The 24,645-nt window shown below is 37.8% G+C and overlaps 1 protein-coding gene across 1 annotated transcript in view; it reads right to left on the bottom strand.

The window, feature by feature from the left end:
* Positions 1 to 24,645, bottom strand: part of CNTN5 (contactin 5) — a 1,383,122-nt gene that overhangs the window by 369,893 nt on the left and 988,584 nt on the right. The window contains exon 9 of the mRNA XM_012454882.2: positions 12,375 to 12,477. Coding sequence (XP_012310305.1) covers positions 12,375 to 12,477 — 103 coding nt within the window. The remainder of the gene's footprint in view (positions 1 to 12,374; positions 12,478 to 24,645) is intronic.

Genomic DNA, 24,645 nt, shown 5'->3' with positions numbered 1-24,645 from the left:
ATAAGGTCCAGGGAACAACAGAAAACCAAACAGATAAAGTAAATGGAGCAGAGCCTATGAAAGCAGCACTCAGAGAAATCCCCAAAGCTAATGGAACTTCAATAAAAACCTAGGTATTTTTTAAAATGACATCTCTAGTCTTATTTGCAGCAGAGCTATGAGAGTCACATTTGTCCAAGTTCAATAGACTTGAACTACAGTTGTCACAAATAGAATAAAATGAAAAGAGGGAACTTGAGAGATTTTCAATGTCTGTGGGATGGAAGATTTGGAAGAGGTCAATAGTGATATCAGTGGTTTGAGGTGAGTTAGAGATATTGCAGTTATGGAGAGGGCTGCATTGAGGGTGGTATATATAATATTAGTAATTCACACTTGACCATCATATATTCAAATTCTCAAAGTTATTGAAATAATAAATACACAGTTTTTGAATGCATAAAGTTCTAATGGCATGCATATTACTAATGCTTCGTACCTAAATTTCCAACTTACTATGAAATAATTCTAAGAATTGCACATGAAAACCTTTTTAAAATTCTAAATTGATCTTTCTCTAGTGGAGAAGCTTTGATGCTCTCTTAGTTCAACTACTACCAGTATGACAATATTAGACACACGACGAGCATGCTTAGTTCAAAGTACAATGATTCAGTAAGACACATACTACTTTTAAGAGTCTGTGTATGATGACAGATTTAAAAATTAAGTATTGTCATAGAACATATCAGATAGAATGAGACCTCAAACAAAGATATTCAAGCAAGTTTGTTATTAGACTAATTAGCTTTACAAGTAGCAACATGGGTGTTAAATCACCATTAAAAGACATAACTATTGGGCAAAACATTTCAATTTTTAGGAGAATACTCAGAATTTGTGGGTGATAACAATATAAGACTTATAGAAATCCAAGACTGTGAGAGTTCAAAATAGGGAAACAGGTCAAACAGGATGCAGCATTTGCCTAAATACATTCCTCTTTGTGATCTAGTGAGATAACATGTCAGAGGTGTTGCTGGAATCTGAGTGTGATGTGGAAAGCATCCAGGACACGGTAGAAGTTTAGTTTTACATATAATGAGATCGTTGACAACTTTTTGGTTAAAATTGCCCCTGTTTTGCTCTATTAATGTCCTATTCAAGTGTCAAGATTATGTATCTGGTGATCTTGTAGGGATGTGGAATATATAAAGTTAGAAACTTCTGATGGATACACTAATTCTTTTTTATTATTTGTGTATGTTTAAGGCGGTACAAGTGCAATTTTGTTACATGGATGTATTTTGCAGTGGTGAAATCTGGGCTTTTGGTGTAACCATCATCTGACTAATATACTTTATACCCATTAAGTAATTTCTCATCTGTCATCCCCTTCCCACCCCCACACACTTCTGAGTCTCCTCTGATCATTACTCCATACTGTATGCCCTTGCATACACATTATTTGGCTCCCACTTATAAGTGAGAACATGTGGTAGCTGACTTTCTGTTTCTGAGTTGTTTCACTCAAGATAATGGCTTTCAATTACATACATGTGCAAAAAGGATTATTTCATTCTTTTAATATACCAATTCATTTTAGCCTGTTTTTAAACCTTAGCATCCAAACAGTTGCTGATCTTACAATCAACCCAGCGGAAGAAACTTTTTCATGGAAATTCCTGAGAGATTCACCTGAAAGAAAGCTGTTGGATAAGTCTAAACTAATCCAAGTAAAAATCTTATTATTTGGGGATTATCTTTCACTTCCTGCTCTTGTTGACTTGTCTTGCCTATTAAGATTCCCAATTCTAACGCATTAAGAAACTTAAGTGCATTCAGAATATAATGTTTGCTGTGACAAAGTAAAAATTACTTTTAGCAACAGAAAAATGGTAGAGTAAATCGAAAATACTATTAATTAGCATCAGGAGATCTCGCTGTGCTTCTATAGGCCACACTTCTCAGCTGTTTGGCCTTGCACATGTATATAGTTTCTCTCCTGAGGCGGGGGTTCACTGTTCTAGGGCAGCCCCGGAAAAGCTGGAAATAGGATGCCGGTTAATTTTGACTCTAAATGTGAATAGTAAATTGGTCCTGTTTCTCTGGAAACAGACAACACCTCTGAGTGTAAAAGCATGAAGTAAATAAAACATTTCCTTCCATAGTTTGTCCTATGAAAGAATGTTAAAAATGTAAAGAACATCAAAGGAAGATTTATCAAAACATTAGCCTGAGTGGTACATCCACATGTCTAGCCATTCCTTGAGAAGTCTCAGTTTTCCATCTACAAATTGATGTTGGGTTATGTAATCTTTAAGGTTCTTTGAGGATCCATCACCTGTGGGTACCATCTGAAATGAGGATGTGTCCTTCATCTCAACCATACTAAAGTAAGCAATAGTTCATGATGGCAACCTTCTTGATTCTGTAATGCACCACTTTCCAGTGAGGTCTAAACATTTATTGATTCCTATACTCAGAGACTGACTCCTATCCCCAGATCCTTTGTCAGCCTAATGATTAAGTAATTTGATTTTAGTTTGATAGACAAATACCACATAACTCCAATTCATTTTTAATTCCTACAGCCCTTAGTGACTGGCAGCTTCAAATAAACAGTATTAATAAATTATCAGTCTGTAACTAAAGAGCAGGTTCTTTCAGGAACTTTTGTCAGTTGCACACTGTGGGAAGTCTCAGAGGAATATTTGTCATTCTCACAGTTACAATGGGACACACAAGAGCAGCCGTTTGAGACAGCTTAGCTAAGGGGTGAGGAAAGGAAACCATAAGCTATGGCAAAAATGACTTCATACATTGATTACCGGTGCCTTTTTATTCGCAATAAACATATAAAAAGAGAAAAAATACTTAATATCCTGGTTCCCTAATAGGCATTTGATGGAGTGTAACAAAAGACAATTTGTAAACAGTATCTGAAAGAGAGATAAGCAGGAACGAAAAAGGGCAGGAAATTGAATGTGTTCTTCCCGCCCACTTCATCACCAGATTTCACATGTTTGGAAAGGTCATTCACATAATTATTACAGTAACAGGTTCAAGGCCTTTTGAGCACAGCTGATCTGATTGTGTGCTAAAGGCTGCAACAGCAAGATAAGAAACATGTAAAATTTTAAAAAAGGAGAAATACAGAGAAATTCTTCCTGTGCACTATAGCTTGCAGGACTGTCATTATGGATAAACTGATGTTGCTTTATAGCATTTGGCTTTTTTTTTTATTACAGAGTAACCCTGTTTGCCCTTGTGTATTGGGTCATTTAAGCATCAGTGACCAGATTTTATTTCTTTTTTGTTGGAGGCTAGTTGACATATCTAGTGATCTTTTCTGGGGTCTGTAAAAGGTCACATGATGAAATGAAACCGGCCAATAAACTATAACTAATGTAAATGTGGTAAGAATTTTCCAGGCCAAAACCTGTGAAAAGCATCTGGAGACATGTGTCTGGCCAAACCAAAGGCAATAACACATCTCATGTTATGAAAGGTCAACCACATTTCTCATACCTGAATTCAATTCAGTGTACATATTCAGCACCTGCTGCATCTAATAGTGTTCTAGGGATCCAAAAACTCAGCACACTAAAGAAGACATATTTATAGCTGTTTCAGTGGGGCAGGCTAAATAGTGAAATGTAGGCGGTCACAGTGAAAGGTAAGAGACTGGAAGTCAAGAAAAGCAGGGAGGATTTAATGGAGGAGGGGCATCTGACCTAAGCCTTACTGAATAGACTGTGTAGCAGGGTATATTAGACCAAGGAAACTGTATGCAGAGCCACAGACGTGGAAAAGTCAGTATGGCTGAGGAATAGTAAGAGGTGCGGTTGATTAAGAGAAGGGTTTGAAAATGTAAAGTGGAACTGGTGCTAGTTTTTAAACGACCACCTCTCAGCTCCATCCTGTACCAGGCTTTGTGGCACTGGGGCAGGGGTTCTGAAAACCACATTTCTGCACTGCCAGGAGGACACACTGTAGGGAGAATGTATAGCTGAAGAAGCCAGAAGGAACACTCTCCTTGTTGATTTCCTGTGGGTTTCCCAGGGGCTTCCTGTCAGATTGAGAGCCACGGAATGGCACCTCAGCAGGGCATCCTTCCCGTAGCAGCAATATAATAACAGTTTGAGTTTCTTCTAACGCTTTCAAGAGAAGCTTCACTGTGTCTTGCTTCAGCCATTCCTCAGAATTCTTGGTCCTAGGGGTACCTCTGAGGTTCTAAGTTTTATTAATTCTAATTCTTTTTTTCCCCTCTCACCTCTAGAGAGGTAGCTGCTTTCCGTAGTTACTGACTCTCTATAATTTAAAGTTCTCATTTTTACCCTGTGTTACTTAGTTAACAACTTATATGGGCTGGACTTAAACACTGAGCACACCCAGTTGAAAACATCACCAGTGTTTAATTATATACTGCATTTAGAAAGAAGCACCAAAATGAAATATTTATTAGGGCCCTAAGGCATTCCTTTCTTGCACTGTCCCTTGACCCCTTATCTCTCAATCCCTTTCAAGAGTATTGTACCCAGTGTTTAAAAGCTGACCTAGGAAATATCAATGATAACCACCTTTTCGCTAAGGTCTCTAGCTTGAATGCTGAGCAAGAAAAGTCAACCCTCATCATTTCTACTTCCTGGATATGCCACCAACCAGTTTGAAATGTTATGTAATAATGTCATGGCCAGAAGACAACTAATTGCGTCTGCCTGATTCTATCCTTCTATTCTTAATATTCAGCCTGATAATTTGTGGATGGGCAGCCTGCAATAGAAAATATTTAAATTTTCATTTTCAATCCTAACCAAGATAATTTTTCTTCTTTCAGAGAACATTACATCTAAATCATTAGAAGACAAATAAGCATTATTATATTCTTACAGCAGTACAGTCAAAGAGTTTCTACTGTCTCTCCTGATAAACCAGATTCCCTGTAACAACTCATTTGGTCACAAACCTCTACATTACACCCAATGTAATTCTTCTAGTTTAATCCCATACTGTTGGAATTTCATTCCCTCCCTACCTTGTCGAAACTGGAGAACAGCTTGTGAGCAATATCTTGACAATAACCTTCCATATGTCTACATCAATCTTTTCTTTAAAACTAATTAATCCCCCTCCACTGTTTCACACACTGCTGAGTTACCCAAGCCTTTATATACCTTTGTCTTCCTACGGATCCTCTTGAAACATTTCCCATTTTTCTGGGGAAATACCTTTACAGAAGGCATTGCATGATATAGCATGTCACAGTCACTTTATAAGTTCTATACTCAATATCATGCAATTCTATTTTAAGAGCTATTTCTAGGAATAAACTAGTATACTCTTGTGTTCTGCTCCCGCAGCCTGTAGAGAAAACATCTGAATTTTTGCTAAATTCAGATTTATGTAGAGGTTTCTTTAGAAGAAAGCTTTCAGCTTATAGCATTTTATTAGACTTTTTACTTAACTTCAAATCATGCAGGTTGGTAAATTTGGGTGATATCAAAATACAGTAAAATTTGATAACCTATAATTACGTGTTTTCCTTTTTCTTAAAGAATACAGGAAAGATATAAGCTTATATATTGAAAAATTATCTGTGTATTATAGTTGCACTACTATGAGTCTTCTAAGTAACAAAAGGTGAACACCGTTAGGGACAGATCATAAAAAGGTAAATGCACTTCCCAGAGAAATCAAAATGAACCAGTATCATAACATGGTTTGAATGTATGATTCTTTAAGAATCAAAGAAATTTTCTACTTTGGCTGATCAAAGAAGGATCATGAGATCATATGAAGGACCAAAGAGAGTTGAAAAGAAGATGTGCTGTTAGGTTGTTGAGCCTCAGTTTAAACTTGGAACCAAAAAGGTAGGTAGTAAATCTCTGCAGAGATAAAGGCTGACTGTTAGAGGATAGCCTGGTCAAGGTGCATAGCGGATGTTTACACAACGATTAAGACTGGACTCAAGGGGTAATACTACATTAAGCAAAATCTTCGAAGATAGAATGCAATTACTTTGAGAACAGAGACTATGGAAACCCTGGAAGATGTGACAGTGCCTAGAACACAGTTGGCTCTCAGAGCTTACAGACCTGTATTAGGTTCTAGTTTCTTTGAGACACTTTAGGCTACTACATTTATGAAATGAGCTACACAAAGCGCAACCCTTACATTTTGACATCTCTGAGTTAATGAGTGAATTATTTTGTCTTAAGAAAGAAGGTACTGGCATTATTTTATTGCATTTCACTTTGTTATGCTTCACAGACACGGTGTTTTTCACAAATTGAAGGTCTGCGGCAATGCTATGTCAGACAAATCTACTGGCACAGTTTTTCTAATAGCCTGCGTTCCCTTTGTATCACTGTGTCCCATTTTGGAAACTCTTGCAGTATCTCAATTATTTTTAATGTATGTTATAACGATCTGTGATTAGTCATCTTTTGATGTTATTATTGTAACTCTCTTGAAGCTCCATGAACTATGCCCATAGAAGACAGCAAACTTAATCAATAAATGTATGTGTTCTGACTGTTTCCATCAACCTGCCACTCCCTCATCTCGTTCCCTCTCTTTGGGATTTCCTATTCCCTGAGACACAGTAATATTAAAATTTGGCCAATTAATAACTCTACAATGGCCTCTAAGTGTTCACGTGAAAGGAAGAGTTGCACATCTGTTTGTTTAAATCAAAGGCTAGAAATTAAGCTTAGTGAGGAAGGCATGTCAAAACCCAAGAGAGGCTTAAAGCTAGGCCTCTGCTCCAGTTAGCCAAGTTGTGAATGCAAAAAAAAAAAAAAAAAAAAAAAACACTACTCAAAAAAACTAGTTTTTGGAGGAAATTAAAAGTGCTACTCCAGTGAAGACAGAAGTGGTAAGAAAGCAAAACAGGCTTATTGCTGATAGGGAAAAAGTTGTAACGGTCTCGATAGAAGATCAAACCAGCCATAACATTCCCTTAGGCCAAAACCCAAATCACAGAAAGGCCTTAACTATCTTCAATTTTATGAAGGCTGACAGAGGTGAGGATGCTGCAGAAGAGAAGTTTGAGCCTAGCATAGGCTGGTTTATAAGGTTGAAGGAAAGAAGCTATCTTTACAACATTGAAGTGGAAGGTAAAGCAGCAAGTGCTGATGTGAAAACTTCAGCTAGTTTTTCAGAAACTCTAGGTGAGATAATTAATGAAAATGGCTACACTAAACAACAGATTTTCAATGTAGACAAAACATCCTTATTTTGAAAGAAGATGCAACCTAGGACTTTCATAGCTAAAAACAAGTCGTCTTGTTTCAAAACTTCAAACAACAGGCTAACTTTCTTGTTATGGGCTAATGCAGCTGGTGACCTAAGCTGAAGTCAGTGCTCATTTACCAATTTGAAAATAATAGGGACCTTAAGAATTAACGTGAAATCTACTCTGTGTTCTTGAAATGGAACAACACAGCCTGATGACAATGGATGTTTACAGCATGGTTTACTAAATATTTTAAGCCCACTGTTGAGACTTACTGCTCAGAAAAAAGATTCCTTTCAAAATACTACTGTCCATTGACAATGCACCTCATTACCCAAGAGCTCTGATACAGATGTACAAGGAGATTAATGCTGTCTTCATGTCTGCTAACACAAAATCAGTTTTATAGCCTACGGATGAAGAAGTAATTTTCAACCTTCTAATCCAATGATTCAAGAAATACGTTTCATAAGGCTACAGCTTCCATAGGTAATTATTCTACTGAAAGATATGAGCAAAGTAAATTGAAAACCTTCTAGAGAGGGTTTATCATTCTATATGCCATTAAGAACAGTTGTGATTCATGGAAGGCTGAAATAACAGGAATTTGCAAGAAGTGGTTCTAAGCTTTATGGATAACTTGGAGGTATTCAAACTTTAGTAAGGGAAGTAATTGCAGATGTGATAAGGCAGCAAGATAACTAGAACTAGCAGTGGAACGGGAAGATGTGACTGAATAGCCTCAATCTCATAGTAAAAACCGAATGAACGAAGAGTTGCTTTTTATGGATGAGCAAAGAAAGGGATTTCTTGAGATGGAGTGCACTCCTGGAAAAGATGCTGTGAACACTGCTGAAATGACAAGAAAGGATCTGGAACATTACGTTTACTCAGTTGGCAAAGTGGTGTCAGGGTTAGAGAGGACTGACTCCAATTTTGAAAGAAGTTTTACTGTGGGTAAAATGCTATCAAACAGCATAACAAGCTACAGAGTAAATCAATGTGGCAACCTTATTGTTGTCTTCTTTTAAAAACGTGCCACAGCCACCCCAACCTTTAGCAACCACCCTTATCAGTCAATAGCATCAGCCATCAGCAAAAACATGATAATCTGCTGAAGGCTGACATCAGCATTAGCAATTTTCAGCAATAAAATATTTTAAAATCAAGGTATGTGAATTGTTGTATGGATATAAGGTAAGTATGTAAATGCTATTGCCTGCTTAATAAAACATACTATCGTGCAAACATAATTTTTATGTGCTCTGGGAAACCAAAAAAATTTATGTGACTTTCTTCACTGTGAAATTTGTTTTATTGTGGCATCGGGAACTGAACACCAGATATCTCCAAGGAATTACTACATATCTAGGAACCTATTTGGTTCAATGAATAACATGATAAAAATCGTAATTTTTGGTAGGAAATGTGAATTACTCCACTAAGGCTGGGAGGAGGTAAAATTGAAAATAGCAAAAGTTTGTACTTATGATCTTCTTTGTTTGTCCCTCAAGCCATTATTATATAAAATACTATATTTTGTGATATATAAATATTTTTCACTCCATCCTTTGCCCTAGCTTCTATAGATACGATAAATCTCTCCCATCTTTATTCTCAAAAAAGACAACAAACAAACCCTTCTTACAAGGCAGCAGTAGATCAAAAGAGGTTTTTGGGGTTGTTGTATTAAACAGTAAGTATAACTTGGACATGAAAATATGCTTTAAGAATAAAGTTTCATGTATACAAAATAAATAAGTTCTAAAGATTCACTGCTGTCAACCTTGTGCCTACAGTCAGCAATACTGTATTGTGCACTTAAAAGTTTATTAAGAAGGTAGATGTCATGGTAAGTGTTTTTACCACAAAAATAGAGAGGTGGAGTACTGTAGCTCTAAGATAACAAATATAATTGATAGAGTGAGGCAAGAATAGGCAGGAAAAGCCAGAGGCAAGTGTAGTAATGTAATTTTGGATATAAATAAGAGCAAATGAGAGAGCAGGAGATACAGGTGTAAAACATATATGATGTATTTGAGGGGGGAGGAGAGGATAATCCATAAATAACTTATTATTTATTTTTTATGATATGTTAATAATACAGAGTTGATTGGATTAAGTAGATGAAGTATTTGAGTTCACTCATTCCTTCAACATATATTTTCTGAATGCCATGTGCCAGGTGCTGTGACAGGCACTAGGAATACATAAGTGAAGAGTATAGTCATGATTCCTCCCGTCTTGGGGATTAAATCTTAAGAGTGGGGAAAGTGCTGGCTATTCTGTTTTCTTCCCTTGCCTGCTACCCTCTTGTTCCCTGCAGACCCTCTGCCTTGCCTTGTGTACTGACAATTGCATCCCCAGGCTTGCACAACGGCTTCTGTTTGACTTCAGCCATGAGAGCCACCAGAGGAGATTAGAAGGAGGAAGGAAAACAAAGTCAGGATATAAATTTCCTAATCCTTTTTTCTGCTGTGTTCTTAGGTAATGGCTGTGTCTCTTCACAGCAACAGTAACTACGGCTCCCACTGGTTGATCCCCACTCCGTATCTCCAGTTTTCCCTGGTTCTGGAAACACTATCTCCTCCCACTTGGTCCTTCAGGATTACAGGTGACAATGAGTTACTGCTATCAGGAGTTTATACATGCCTTGATTTCTCTCCCTGTTCTTAACCTGCTCACAGATCTTCAGCTCATCACTTTCCTAAATCCTTTTGAAACACCTGGGTTGAATCCTGTTTACATCTGGGATCCTAACACAGATACACCTTTTTAAGTGGTGAAACACTTATGTAAAAATTTAAAACTATGTTAAGGATTATAAAAAAGGGATAAAAAGGTATATAGATAGAGAATAGTGGGTGTGAGTTAGAGGAGGTGGTCATATGTAGCCTCTTTAGGGCGTAATATTGAAATTGAAACCAGAGGATAAATGAAAGCAGCCATGGACAGACCAGGGGGAGAGAAATCCCAGGGTACGAAACACTAGTGCAAAGGCCACAAGACAAAAAAACCTTGACATGCTCCCTTCCAGAATTTGGTTATAACACTCTATGGGGAACGTTTGGTTAGGACACACTGAGGGGAAAAACAGCATGAGCAGTAAGATCCTGACAATATCCAGTGGCAGATACTATAGTTCTGGCAACAGACAAAGCCTCACCAAAGTACCATGTGATCATTAAAATGAGAAGCAGCTCAGGTGAGCTGTGGGAGCCAAGCAGATGCTCTATCATTAATTTGCAATTTTCTGTGATGATGTTGGAATAAAATGGTGATCCACATCACAAGATAATACGCTATAAAGGGATGATCACACATAAAGATGTTATTTCTTTGATCTTACTTATTTTCATGAGGGTGGCAGGTTGGTCTTTAGGTACAGACAGTTCTCTTCTTAACATGTTTCTTTTTTCCATAATTGTGACATTTCTTAGAAAGGATAGCAGGTGATAAAAAGAGACCTTCTTGACTGAAGCAGTCTTCCTTACACTCCCTTTTATTTATTTACTTTTGGGAGTTGAGTAGCAAAGAAGGAGTAGAGAGGTTGAAGAAAATAAAATATTAAAAGAACACAAGTGATTTAGTTATTTGACTGTTGGGTTTTACCTAGAATCAAAGAGACTTTAGGCATCAATTTACTAAGCATATTTCCAGGCTTCCAAAGGCAACTAGATCTAACTTATTAAATAAACTTGCCTGGGGAAATACTTATATTGTTTTTTTCCTATAAGTCTAGTTTCTAATTTGTTTTACAATATCACCTCCCCTTTTTTGTAGCCTTAGTATAAATTCTGGCATTTAAGAATTATTTAACTACAGGATACACTAAAACCCTTGTCTTCAAGCCAGAATATATTAGTTTTGCATTTATCAGAATTGAACTTCTTACTTGGAACATTTTTAGACCTACTTGACACACAACAGCAAATCGTGACAAACAAGACTTTTAACTATTATTCACTCCTACTGCACTTAACTAATACCTTTAGATTTAGAAGGCTTCCTCAGATATCTGCCCAAATACCTCCTAGCTACATTTTAATTTTTGAAATTTATTTCTACTTATGGCTGTCTTTTCCTTAAAAGATGGATCACATCTTTTTGTTCATTTTGCTTATAGTCTACTATGACATTGCTTCTATTTAGATTTAAGTAGAACAGGACACATGTCTTACTTTAATTCTTGATATTAAAACACATGGTGTTTACTATGTTCATTCCTTCAATCTCCATTAACTAGCTGATTTTTTCACATTTACTAATATTTTCCTCGCCCACAGAGTAAACCTATTTAAGCACACTTGTGTAGCTGGCTTTATCTCCAAGTACTTTATAGTTATATTATGGGAGTTTGCTCACTGCAACTGAAGTTAAATAATTAGTAACTCTGATAGAGATGCATTTATGCAAATTATAATTATAGAGTCTAGAAAGGGCCCTGAGGTCTTATCATCCTAAAATAAACAACACTCTGTTTAAAATAAATCTTAATATGATAATCAAATATAATCAAAATTCCATGTTTGCCTCTGATCTCAACACCCATACTGCAAACATCATTGACAAGTGACTATATATCCTGGGCTGTAAACCCTCAGAAATCGAATCATTAAGTATGGCAAGCATTAGGGTGTGATATCAATTCTCTCTCTGATTTGGGAGATGATTACATGTTGTACGTATTGACAGCTGGTGCTATTAAGTTATGATTTCAGGAAATACTACAGTAATACTTAGGATCACTATGTAACTATTATCGTTATGATTTTTATCTGCTGTCTTATTATGTCATATCAGAATCTACATCCTATGCATGAGGAGCAGAAAGTACTTTGCCTTTCTATCCTTTTTATTTACATAGCGACTGAATGAAACTTAAAGATGACACTTAAATTTTAAGATATGTAGGTAAAGATGTAAAGCTTTTTTCTCATTTAGAGAAGTTTTCTTTATGTTAAAATAGCAAAATTATAGAAATTGCTGTCCAGTAGAAATGACTAGAAGATAACCATAATTGATTACTACATCAATTCCCATTTGACCTTCTTTTTAAAAATAGACACCATGGAGCATCTGGGGAAATGACACCTAGCAAGATGTCACATTTTAACAAACAATTGTGTTTAATTATGGAAGAGCATGTACTCACTTGCCAAGTGCAAAGCATTCCATCTTAACAGTTGTTCCTTTAGCAGCCGTAACCGTGAAAGGAAAATGGACCTCAATTTTCGGCTCATATTCTCCCATCACACCTCGGAAAGACAGAACAGTATTTAAGCATCAAATGAATGGTACAATTTTTATTTTTTATCCTCGAGACGTTACATTGAAAACCACTGTGGTTTGGTTGTTAATGACTGTTGGATGACTATCAAATTTTTTGATGTATTGAAATAAGTAGTACACTTAGACCCAATCATTTTGATGAAATTCCAGTCTTCCCTTGAGGACTAGATTACATGCATGTTCAATATCATTTAAAGTCATAATTATCAAGTGTTAATCAACACCAGTAGCACAGCTACTAATTGTTCTAAAAAAACTATAAACATTTTCCATTTTAAATAATGTGTTTATTTTTTAAGTAAAGGTATCAAAATTTCCTTATCACTGCCAAATAAATTAATATTTATTTATGAAGTCAATTATTTACTGAATATCTGTAATATGCAAAGCATTTGCCAAAACTTGTGGGAGTAACAAAAGATTAATCACTTTTGCTCTCATACACTCAGCAACTATATTCTTAAAGACAGAAACAACATGCTGTATACTGAAGTATGGGAGAAAAGCTATCTATGAAATCACTGTAATGAAAGATAAGAAGTGATCATTGCCATGAATGAGGTATTAAGTTTTACACACTGATACGGTTTGCCTCTGCATCCTCACCCAAATCACATCTCCAGTCGGAATCTGCATGTGTCAAGAGAGGGACCTGGTAGGAGGGGACTGGATCAGGGAGGTGGTTTCCCCATGCTGAACTCAAGGGATTTCTCACAAGATCTCATGGTTTTAAAAGTGGCCCTGTTCTCTCTCTAATCTCTCTTTACACCATGTAAGATATGCCTTGCTTCTCCTTCACCTTCCATCATAATTTTAGGTTTCCTGAGGTCTTTTTACGTGACAGTAAAGAAAAAACCCATTTTCTGGAGAGAAATTTAACCTGGCTGCAGAAATTTGCATAAATAACAAAGAGCTGAATGTTAATAGCGAGGACAATGGGGAAACTGTCTCCACAGCATTTCAGAAATCTTCAGGCCAGTGCCTCTTATCACAGGCCTGGAGGCATAGGAGGGAAAAATGGTTTCATGGGCCAGCCTGGGGCCCCACTTCTCTGTGCAGCCTTGAGACATGGCATCCTGTGTCCTAGCTGCTCCAACACCAGCCACGGCTAAAAGAGACCAATATACAGTTCAGGCCATTGCTTCAGAGGTGCAAGCCCCAAGCCTTGGTAAATTTCAGGTGGTGTTGGGCCTGAAGGTGTGCAGAAGACAAAAGTTGAGGTTTGACAACCTTCTTTTAGATTTCAAGGATGTATGGAAACACCTGGCTGTCCAGGCAGAAGGCTGCTGCAGGGGAAGAGCCCTAATGGAGAACCTCTCCTAGGGCAATGCAGAGGGGAAATGTGAGCTTGGGGCCTCCACACAGTGTCCCCACTGGGGTACTGTCTAGCAGAGATGTGAGAAGAGGGCCACCATCCTCCTGGCCCTAGAATGGTAAATCCACCAACAGTTTGCACTGAGTACCTGGGAAAGTTGTAGGCACTCAACACCAGCCTATGAAAGCAGCTGCAAGGGCTGTGCCCTGCAAAGCCAGGGGCAGAGTTTCCCAAGTCCTTGGGAGCCTACACCTTCCATCATCATGCCTTGTATATAAAACATGGAGTCAAGGAGACTATTTTGGAGCTTTAAGATTTAATGAGTGTCTTGTTGGGTTTCAGACTTGCATAGGCCTTGCGGCCCCTTTGTTTTGGCCAATTTCTCCTATTTGGAATGGGAACATTTAGCCAATGCCTGTATCTTGAAAGTGATTAACTTGTTTTTGATTTTACAGGCTCATAGGTAGAAGGAACTTGTCATGTCTCAGATGAGACTCTGGACTTGTACTTTTGGATTAATGCTAGAATGACTTAAGATTTTGGGTACTGTTGAGAAAGCATGATTGATTTTGAAATATGAAAAGGATGTGAGATTTGGGAGGGGTCAGGAGTGGAACGATATGGCTTCACTCTGTGTTCCCACTCAAATCTCATCAAATTGTAATACTTACATGTCAAAGGAGGGACCTGGTGGAGGGTGATTGATCATGGGGCAATTTCCCCCATGCTGTTCTCATGATGAGGGAGTTCTCACAAGATCTGATGATTTTTAAAGTGGCAGTTTTCCATGCTCCTGCTGCCATGTAAGATGTGCCTTGCCTCCCCTAGGCCTTCTGCCATGATTGTAAGTTTCCTGAGGCCTTCCCAGCCATGCAGAACTGTGACTCAATTAAGTCTCTTTTCTTTATAAATTACGCAGTCTCAAGTATTCTTTATAGTAGTGTGGAAACAAACTAATACATGCTCACTTAAGGAGATCATAAGAATAGTGAGGATTTGGATAAGTGGGACAAAGATAGGAGAGAGTAAATGGAGCTATAAAAAACAATTTACCAGCAATAGGAATATCAGTTTTTCTGACATCTTGATAAGTGAAGGGAAGTGATATTAGATAAATTTGGAAATATATGGATGGAACCAAAAAACATATGGAATCCCAAAACCAGAGAACCTTGATACCTTGATTATCAGAATAACACATTTACATTAAAATATATAAGTAACTTGGAGATATTGTCATTTTGAACAGGGGAGTAGCATCATGCTGAGATGTGTATGTTGAAATTGGAGCAGAGAAAAATAAATCAATTACATTACTTCAGTAATATAGGTTAGAAGTAATGAAGGCCTAATCTTTAATAACAGTAGTAAAATAGAGAAAGGGCACTAGATGGGGTGAGGGGAAGAAATAACTGAATTGGCAAAACTTGGCAGGCAATGAGGTACAGGAATAAGGGTGTGGGCAGTGTCAATAATAACACTATAATTTCCAGATTGGGAAATTGGGCAATGTGAATAAAAGAAAAAAAAACACAGCTAAAGTAGGAAAGTTGATGAGTTTTGATTTCAAAGTATTGAGTTTGAAGTACCTACAAGATATTCAGGAGAAACTATCTGATCACATAGTACAAATAAGAGAATGAAGCTCAGGATGAGTTCTAGACAGGGGACAGACATGTACACGTACAGTCATTTAGAGGTAACAGTTGAAGTCATGAGATTGGACAGGGCTTTTACCTATTAAAAAACAATGCAATACTTGAGGTCTGGTGGATTATGGTGCTAGCGCTATCAGATAGCCTTGGAGTAAATTTTCTTCTAAAATTAATTTTTAGAATCCCTGTATGTGTAAAGCACCACACAGAAAACAGCTACGATTTAGCACAGATATTCTCTAAGGAGACTGAGCATGTGTTTGGGGGTGTCTATGTTTGTGGCCATATGAGCACTGATAGGTCTTTGTGCATATATAGTTCTCTGTACAATTATTTTGTGTATGTGTGTGCAATGAGAGGAAAGAAGAAGGAACCCAAATAGAGTAAGATAAATTCTGTTAGATATGAAGGTCGTATATACTAGACACACAAAGGGAAGAAAGGCTACCTTTAGAGAGAAAAACATTTTGTATGTTTGTTTATTATTTATCTATTTATTTGTCTGTAGCTTTTGAAATAAGTTTTGAAGAAAGTATATGGATAAGTTTAGATGGAAAATGTTTAAGCTCACATAAGACATAAAGATTATCTTGCTGTTTGTGGGGCTTTTCTTCAAAGCAGAGAAAATGTCACTAAAGTTTTTATCACAGGGATCTGGTTTCTAGACATGGCTTCGCTAAATGGCTAGTCTGCACCATCTCTGACAGGTCAGAAAACTCTGGGTTTCACTTTGCTCATTTGTTTACCGAGGGCATAGAAGGAAATTATCATCAGTATAATGTCCTACTCTAACAGGCTAACTCCCTTGATTACTTTTTAGTCTCATATTTGCTGCATATCAAGAGGCTGATAAATAGTAAGTGAATTGAGTAGTTAGCACTATTACATCACCCAAACCAAATGTTTAAGCACTTCTTCTGTTCTCAATAATGTTTCTTCTCTCTTTTTCTTATTAAATACTTCCCCATTCCTCTCCATACTATACTTACCAAGTTTATTTCTCTTATTTCCTCTTCATGTCAATTTATTTTTTCTGCAGTATCTCTACTAGCTACTGGAATCGCAGGATGTAGTCTGCTGGTGGTACCTATAAACTCAGCTGAATGTTTTTAATGATGTGAAGTTTATCTTCAATGCTCTTTTACTTGGAAGCCCCATAGGAAGACTTCAGGCAGCCTGTTTAGAAGCTATCTATGACTGCTCTTGTGAATAAATTCTCAAACTTAATTCCTGATTTCCCTACCCATTCTTAAAAATGATTTGGTAGTGTTGTTACTTTTCTAACTGTTAATCTGATTATTGAATAACACTTGATTTATCATGATGCCTATTAAACCTAAGCGTCTTATATGCTTGGGTCCCTGTGAGTGCTGGCATTTACTCAGTGTCACAGAGTGTTGGAGTGGAAGTCAGGCCAAATTTGAAAACCATTTCTACATAATTATTTCTAGTAAATTGTGCAAAGATATCTTAGGAGAAAGGGTCATCAATCCCCAAAGCTCCAGTAATTAATTTTGATTTCTTTTCTCTTTATAAATGAAATACTATTTGGAGAAACCATTTTTATATTATTACTTTAGTATTCCTCTTATTAAGGAAGATATCAAGGTTGTACAACATTTTAGGATCCTCAAAATCTACATCTGCCTCTGAATAATACCAAAAAGTTACTGATACTATTGACTTATAAAAGTCAAATCCATATAGCCTCTCTTCTCTTCAAGATTACATTTATGAATTACAAAGAAGACATTCTTGTATTGCCATAATTGTTAAGATGGCCCAAAGGATGGGTACTTCTGGTAGTATTTGGGTGGTAATTTTACTGATACACAACCTTCTGCTGGTCCTCAAATAATTTCCCTTATGGCCCAAGGCATTAAGACTCACTTCAGGCACCAAGAGGTTGCTAATATCTAAACTACATAATTGGATAAAAAGTAAAGACCCATCAGTGTGCTGTATTCAGGAGACTCATCTCACGTGCAAAGACACACACAGACTCAAAATAAAGGCTGTAGGAAGGTTTATCAAGCAAACGGAAAGCAAAAAAAGAAGCAGAGGTTGCGATCCTAGTCTCTGATAAAATGGACTTTAAACCAACAAAGATCAAAAGAGATAAAGAAGGGCATTACATATTGGTAAAAGGATCAATGCAACAAGAAGAGCTGATTATTCTAAATATATACGCACTCAACACAGGAGCACCCAGATACATAAAGCAAGTTCTTCACAACCTAAAAAAAGGCTTAGACTCCCACACAATAATAGGGAGAGACTTTAACACCCCACCGTCAATATTAGACAGATCAATGACACAGAAAATTAACAAGGATAGCCAGGACTGGAACTCAGATCTGGACCAAGAGGACCTAATAGACATCTATAGAACTCTCCACCCCAAATCCACAGAATATACATTCTTCAGTGGGTGGATCCAAGATGGCTGGATGGGAACAGCTCTGGAGTGCAGTTCCCGGTGAGAACAACGCAGAGGGTGAGTGATCACCACATTTCCAAATGACTTATTACTGCCTACAGACCAGGAGATTCCCAGGGTAAAAAGCGCCATGAGCTTCCAGCATAGCTGTTTCAGTTGGTGTAGCAGGTCTCCGCCAAAAACTAACACAAATTTGGGCAGCCATTTGAACTGGAGCCTGGAACACCTGGGAGACAGAGCTACCCATTCAACTGAAAAAAGAGTTCTGAAACAGGGAGCCAGGTGATCTGGCTCAGCGGGTCCAACCCCCACAAAGACCAGCAATCTGAAACGCTCCAGATTGAGAGTTTCACAGCAAGTGCAGCAGGACCCAGGACAGTCCAGCTCTGTGGGGGGAAGGGCGTCTGCCATTACTGAGGCAGTCTGCAGCTACCAAGGCAGTCTCCCATTACAGAGACAGTCCACCATTACTGAAACAGACTGGCATTACTGAGGCAGTTCTAACTATACCTCTATAAACGAAACCACAAGGAAGTTCACATAGCAGCTAGGCAGAGCCAACAGCAGTTCAGCAACTCCTCTGCTGGAAGACTGTGATTAGGCTACCTCCTTGCCAGGCAGGACATCTCTGAAAAAAGGCAGCAGCATGTCAGGATCTTATAAATAAAGCCTCACCTTCACAGGACAGAGCACCTGGGGAAAAAGGTGGTTACAAGTTCCGCCGCACCAGACTTAAATGTACCTGCCCAGCAGCTCTGAACAAAACAGCAGACTTCACAGCTCAGCACTTGAGCTCCTATAAGAGACAGACCATCTCCTCGAGCAGCTCCCTGACCCACATATATCCAAAGAGACACCTCATAAAGGAGAGCTCAGGCTGACATCTGGTGGGCATCCTTCTGCGACAAAGATAACAGAAGAAGAAACTGGCAGAAACCCTTACTGTTCTGCAACCACCACAGGTGATCCCCAGGCAAGAAGGGTCTGGAGTGGACCACTACTAGGACTACAGCAGAGGGGCCTGACTGTCAGAAGGAAAATTAAAAAACAGAAAGAAATAATTTCATCATCGACAAAAACGATGTCCACTCAGACCCCATCCAAAAGTCATCAACTACAAAGACCACAGGTAGATAAATCCACAAAGATGGGAAGAAACTAGTGCAAAAAGGAGAAAAACTGTAACACCTCTCCTCCTTCAAGGGATCACAACTCCTCATCAGCTAGGGATCAAAGCTGGATGGAGAATGAGTCAGATGAATTGACAGAAACAGGCTTCAGAAAGTGGGTAATAACAAACTTTTCTGAGCTTAAAGAACATGTTCTAACCCAATGGAAAGGAACTAAGAACATTGAAAAAGGGTTTGATGAAATGCTAATGAGAATAAACAGCTTAGAAAAGAATATAAATGACTTGATAGAGCTGAAAAACACAACATGATAATTTTGCGAAGCATACACAAGTTTCAGTAACTGAATCAACCAAGCAGAAGAAAGGATATCAGACTGAAGATCAACTCAGTGACATAATAAAATAAAATGAGAAGGCAAGATTAGAGAAAAAAGAGTGAAAAGAAGTGAACAAAGCCTCCAAGAAATATGAGATTCTGAAAAGACATAATCTATGTTTGATAGGCGTACCTGATTGTGATGGAGAGAATGAATCCAAGCTGGAAAACACTCTTCAGGATATTATCCAGGGGAACTTCCCCAACCTAGCAAGACAGGCCAATATTCAAGTCCAGGAAATACAGAGACCACCACAAAGATATTCCTCAAGAAGAGCAACCCCTAGGCACATAATCATCAGATTCACCAGGGGTGAAATGAAGGAAAAAAATGCTAACAGAAGAAAGACAGAAAGGTCGGGTTAACCACAAAGGGAAGACCATCAGACTCACAGCAGACCTCTTGGCAGAAACCCTACAAGTCAGAAGAGAGTGAGGGCCAATATTCAACATCCTTAAAGAAAATAACTTTCAACCTGGAATTTCATATCCAGCCAAACTACGCTTCATAAGTGAAGAAGAAACAATTGCTGAGAGATTTCATCACCACCAGGCCTGCCTTACAAGAGCTCCTGAAAGAGGCACTAAACATAGAAAGGAACAACCAGTACCAGCCACTCTGAAAAGTTACCAAATGGTAAAGAGCATCGACACAGTGAAGAAACTGCATCAACTAATGGGCAAAACAACCAGATAGCATCAAAATGGCAGGATCAAATTCATACATAACAATATTAACCTTAAATGTAAATGGACTAAATGCCCCAATCAAAAGACATAGACTGGCAAATTGGATAAAAAATCAAAACCCATCGGTGAACTGTATTCAAGAAACCCATCTCACATGCAAGGACACACATAGGCTCAAAATAAAGGCAAGGAGGAAGATTTACCAAGCAAATGGAGAGCAAAAGAAAGCAGGAGTTGCAATTCTAGTCTCTGATAAAATAGACTTTAAACCAACAAATATCAAAAGAGACAAAGAAGGGCATTACATAATGGTAAAAGGATCAATGCAACAAGAAGAGCTAATGATCCTAAATATATACACACCCAATACAGGAGCACCCAGCTACATATAGCAAGTTCTTAATGACCTACAAAGAGACTTAGACTCCCACACAATAACAGTGGGGGACTTTAACACCCCACTGTCAATTTTAGACAGATTAATGAGACAGAAAATCAACAAGGATATCCAGGACTTGAATGCAGATCTGGACCAAGCAGACCTAATAGACACTGACAGGACTCTCCACTTGAAATCCACAGAATATACATTTCTCTCATTACCACATCACATCTACTCTAAAACTGACCACATAATTGGAAGTAAATCACTTCTCAGCAAATGCAAAGTAATGAAAATGATAACAAACAGTCTCTCAGACCACAGTGCAATCAAATTAGAACTCTGGATTTAGAAACTAACTCAGAACCGCACTTCATGGAAACTGAACAACTGGCTCTTGAATGTTGACTGGATAAACAAAGAAATAAAGACAGAAACTAAGATGATCTTTGAAACCAACGAGAACAAAGGTATAATGTACCAGAATCTCTGGGACACATTTAAAGCAGTGTCTAGAGGAAAATTTATAGCAATAGATGCCCACCTGGGAAGCAAGGAAAGATCTAAAATCAACACCCTATCATCAAAATTGAAAGAGCTGGAGGAGCAAGATCAAAAAAACTCAAAAGCTAGCAGACGACAAGAAATAACCAAGATCAGAACAGAACTGAAGGAGACAGAGACACAAAAAGCCCTTCAAAAAATCAATAAATTCAGGAGCTGGTTTTTGAAAGCAACAACAAAATAGATCACTAGGCAGACTAATTAAAAAAAAGAAAGAAGAATCAAATAGATGCAATAAAAAACGATAAAGGGGACATCACCACAGATTACACAGAAATACAAACTACGTCAGAGATTACTACAGACAACTCCATGAATATAAATCAGTAACCTGGAGGAAATGGATAAATTCCTGGACACCTGCACTCTCCCATGCCTAAACCAAGAACAGCTGAAACCCTGAATAGACCAATAACAAGGGCTGAGTTTGAGGCAGCAATAATAGCCTACCAACCAAAAAAAGTCCAGATCCAGATGGGTTCACAACCAAATGTTATCAGACATACAAAGAGGAGTTGGTACCACTCCTTCTGAAACCATTCCAAACAACCCAAAAAGAGGGAATCCTTCCCAAATCATTTTATGAGACCAACATCATCCTGATACCAAAACCCGGCAGAGACTCAACAAAAAAAGAAAAGTTCAGGCCAATATACATGGTGAACATAGATGCAAAAATCTTCAATAAAATACTGGAAAACTGATTGCAACAGCACATGAAAAAGCTTATCCATCACAATCAAGTAGGCTTCATTCCAGGGATGCAAGGCTGGTTTAACATACACAAGTCTATAAAAGTAATTCACCACATAAACAGAACCAAAGACAAAATCCACATGATTATCTCAATAGATGCAGAGAAGGCCTTCAACAAAATTCAACAGCCCTTTATGCTAAAAAGTCTCAATAAACTAGGTAATGACAGAATGTATCTCAAAATAATAAAAGCTATTTACGACAAACCCACAACCAATATCATACTGAATGGGCAAAAACTGGAAGCATTCCCTTTGAAATCTGGCACTAGACAAGGATGCCCTCTTTCACCACTCCTATTCAGTATAGTATTGGAAGTTCTAGCCAGAGCAATCAGGCAAGAAAAAGAAATAAAGGGTATTCAATTAGGAAAGGAGAAAGTCAAATTGCCTCTATTTGCAGACAACATGATTGTATATTTAGAAGACCCCATCGTCTCACCCCAAAATCTCCTGAATTCGATAAGCAATTTCAGCAAAGTCTCAGGATATAAAATCAATGTGCTAAAGTCACAAGCATTCCTATACACCAATAACAGACTTAAAGAGAGCCAAATCAAGAACGAACTGCCATTCACAATTGCTACAAAGAGAATAAAATACCTAGAAATACAACTAACAAAGGATGTAAAGGACCTCTTCTAAAAACATTCCATGCTCATGGAAATGGCCATAGTGTCCAAACTAATTTATAGATTCAACGCTATCCCCATCAACCTCCCTATGACCCTCTTCACAGAAATGGAAAAAACCACCTTAAACTTCATATGGAACCAAAAGAGAGCCTGCATAGCCAAGACAATCCTAAACAAAAAGAACAAAGCTGGAAGCATCAGGCTACCTGACTTCAAGGTATACTACAAGGCTACGGTAATCAAATCAGCATGGTACTGGTACCCAAACAGAGATATAGACCAATGGAACAGAACATAGGCCTCGGATGTAATGCCACACATCTACAACCATCTGATCTTTGACAAACCTGACAAAAACAAGCAATGGGGCAAGGATTCCCTGTTTAATAAATGATGTAGGGGAAACTGGCTAGTCATGTGCAGAAAGCAGAAACTGGACCCCTTCTTTACAGGTTACACTACAATTAACTCCAGATTGATCAAAGACTTAAATTTAAAACCTAACACCATAAAAACCCTAGAAGCAAATCTAGGCAAAACCATTCAGGACATAGGCATAGGCAAGGGCTTCATGACTAAAACACCAAAAGCATTGGCAACAAAAGCCAAAAGAGACAAATAAGACCTAATTAAACTACAGAGCTTCTGGACAGTAAAAGAAACAATCATTAGAGTGAACTGACAACCAACAGAATGGGAAAAAATTTCTGCAATCTACCTATCTGACAAATGGCTAATAACCAGAATCTGCAAAAAACTAAAACAGATTTACAAGAAAAAAATAAACATTCAAAAGTGGGAAAAGAATATGAACAGACAATTTTCAAAAGAAGACATTTATGAGGCCAAAAAACATATGAAAAAATGCTCATCATCACTGGTCATTAGAGAAATGCAAATCAAACCACACTGAGATACCATCTCACACCAGTTAGAATGACGATCATTTAAAAGTCTGCAGACAACAGATGCTGGAGAGGATGTGGAGAAATAGGAATGTTTTACACTGTTGTGAGAGTGCAAATTAGTTCAAACATTGTGGAAGACAGTGTGGTGATTTCTCAAGGACCTAGAATAGAAATTCCATTTGACCCAGCAATTCCATTACTGGGTTTATATACAAAGGATTATAAATCATTCTATTATAAAGACACATGCACAGGTGTGTTCATTACGGCACTGTTTACAATAGCAAAGACCTGGAACCAACCCAAATGCCCATCAGTGATAGACTGGATAAAGAAAATGTGACACATGTAAACCATGGAATACTATGCAGCCATAAAAAATAATGAGTCCATTTCCTTTGTAGGGACATGGATGAATCTGGAAACCATCATTCTCAGCAAGCTGACACTGAACAGAAAATCAAACACCACATGTTCTCACTCTTTGGCAGGCATTGAACAATGAGAACACTTGGACACAAAGAGGGGAGCATCACACACTGGGGTCTGTTGGCAGGGAATAAGGGAGGCACAGTGGGGGGTAGGGAGATTGGGGAGGGATAACAAGGGGAGGAATGCCAAATATAGGTGATGGGCAGATGGAGTCAGCAAATCACATTGCCATATATGTATCTATGTATCTATGCAAGAATCCTACATGTTCTGCACATGTACCCCAGAACCAAAGAGCAATAAAATACATACATATATATATATATGATATACATTCTTCTCAGCACATCATCCTTATTCTAAAATTGACCACATAATTGGAAGTAAATCACTCCTCAGCAAATGCAAAAGAACAGAAATCATAACAGTCTCTCAGACCACAGTGCAATCAAATTAGAACTCAGGATTAAGAAACTCACTGAAAACCACAGAACTACATGGAAACTGAACAACCTGCTCCTGAATGACTACTGGATAAATAATGAAATGAAGGCAGAAATAAAGATGTTCTTCGAAACCAATGAGAACGAAGACACAACATACCAGAATCTCTGGGACATATGTAAAACAGTGCCCACAGGGAAATTTATAGCACTAAATGCTCATATGAGAAGCAAGGAAAGATATAAAATTGACACCGTATTGTCAAAATTAAAAGAGCTACAGGAGCAAGATCAAACAAATTCAAAAGCCAGCAGAAGACAAGAAATAACTAAGATCAAAGCAAAACTGAAGGAGATAGAGACACAAAAAACCCCTTCAAAAAAAATCAATAAATCCAGGAGCTGGT

Source organism: Aotus nancymaae, unplaced genomic scaffold (genome assembly GCF_030222135.1).
Source record: "Aotus nancymaae isolate 86718 unplaced genomic scaffold, 86718_ANA_hifiasm-v0.15.2.pri h1tg000012l, whole genome shotgun sequence".
NCBI lineage: Eukaryota > Metazoa > Chordata > Mammalia > Primates > Aotidae > Aotus > Aotus nancymaae.
Note: the sequence above shows the minus strand (reverse complement) of the source record. Positions and strands in the feature narration are given on the sequence as shown.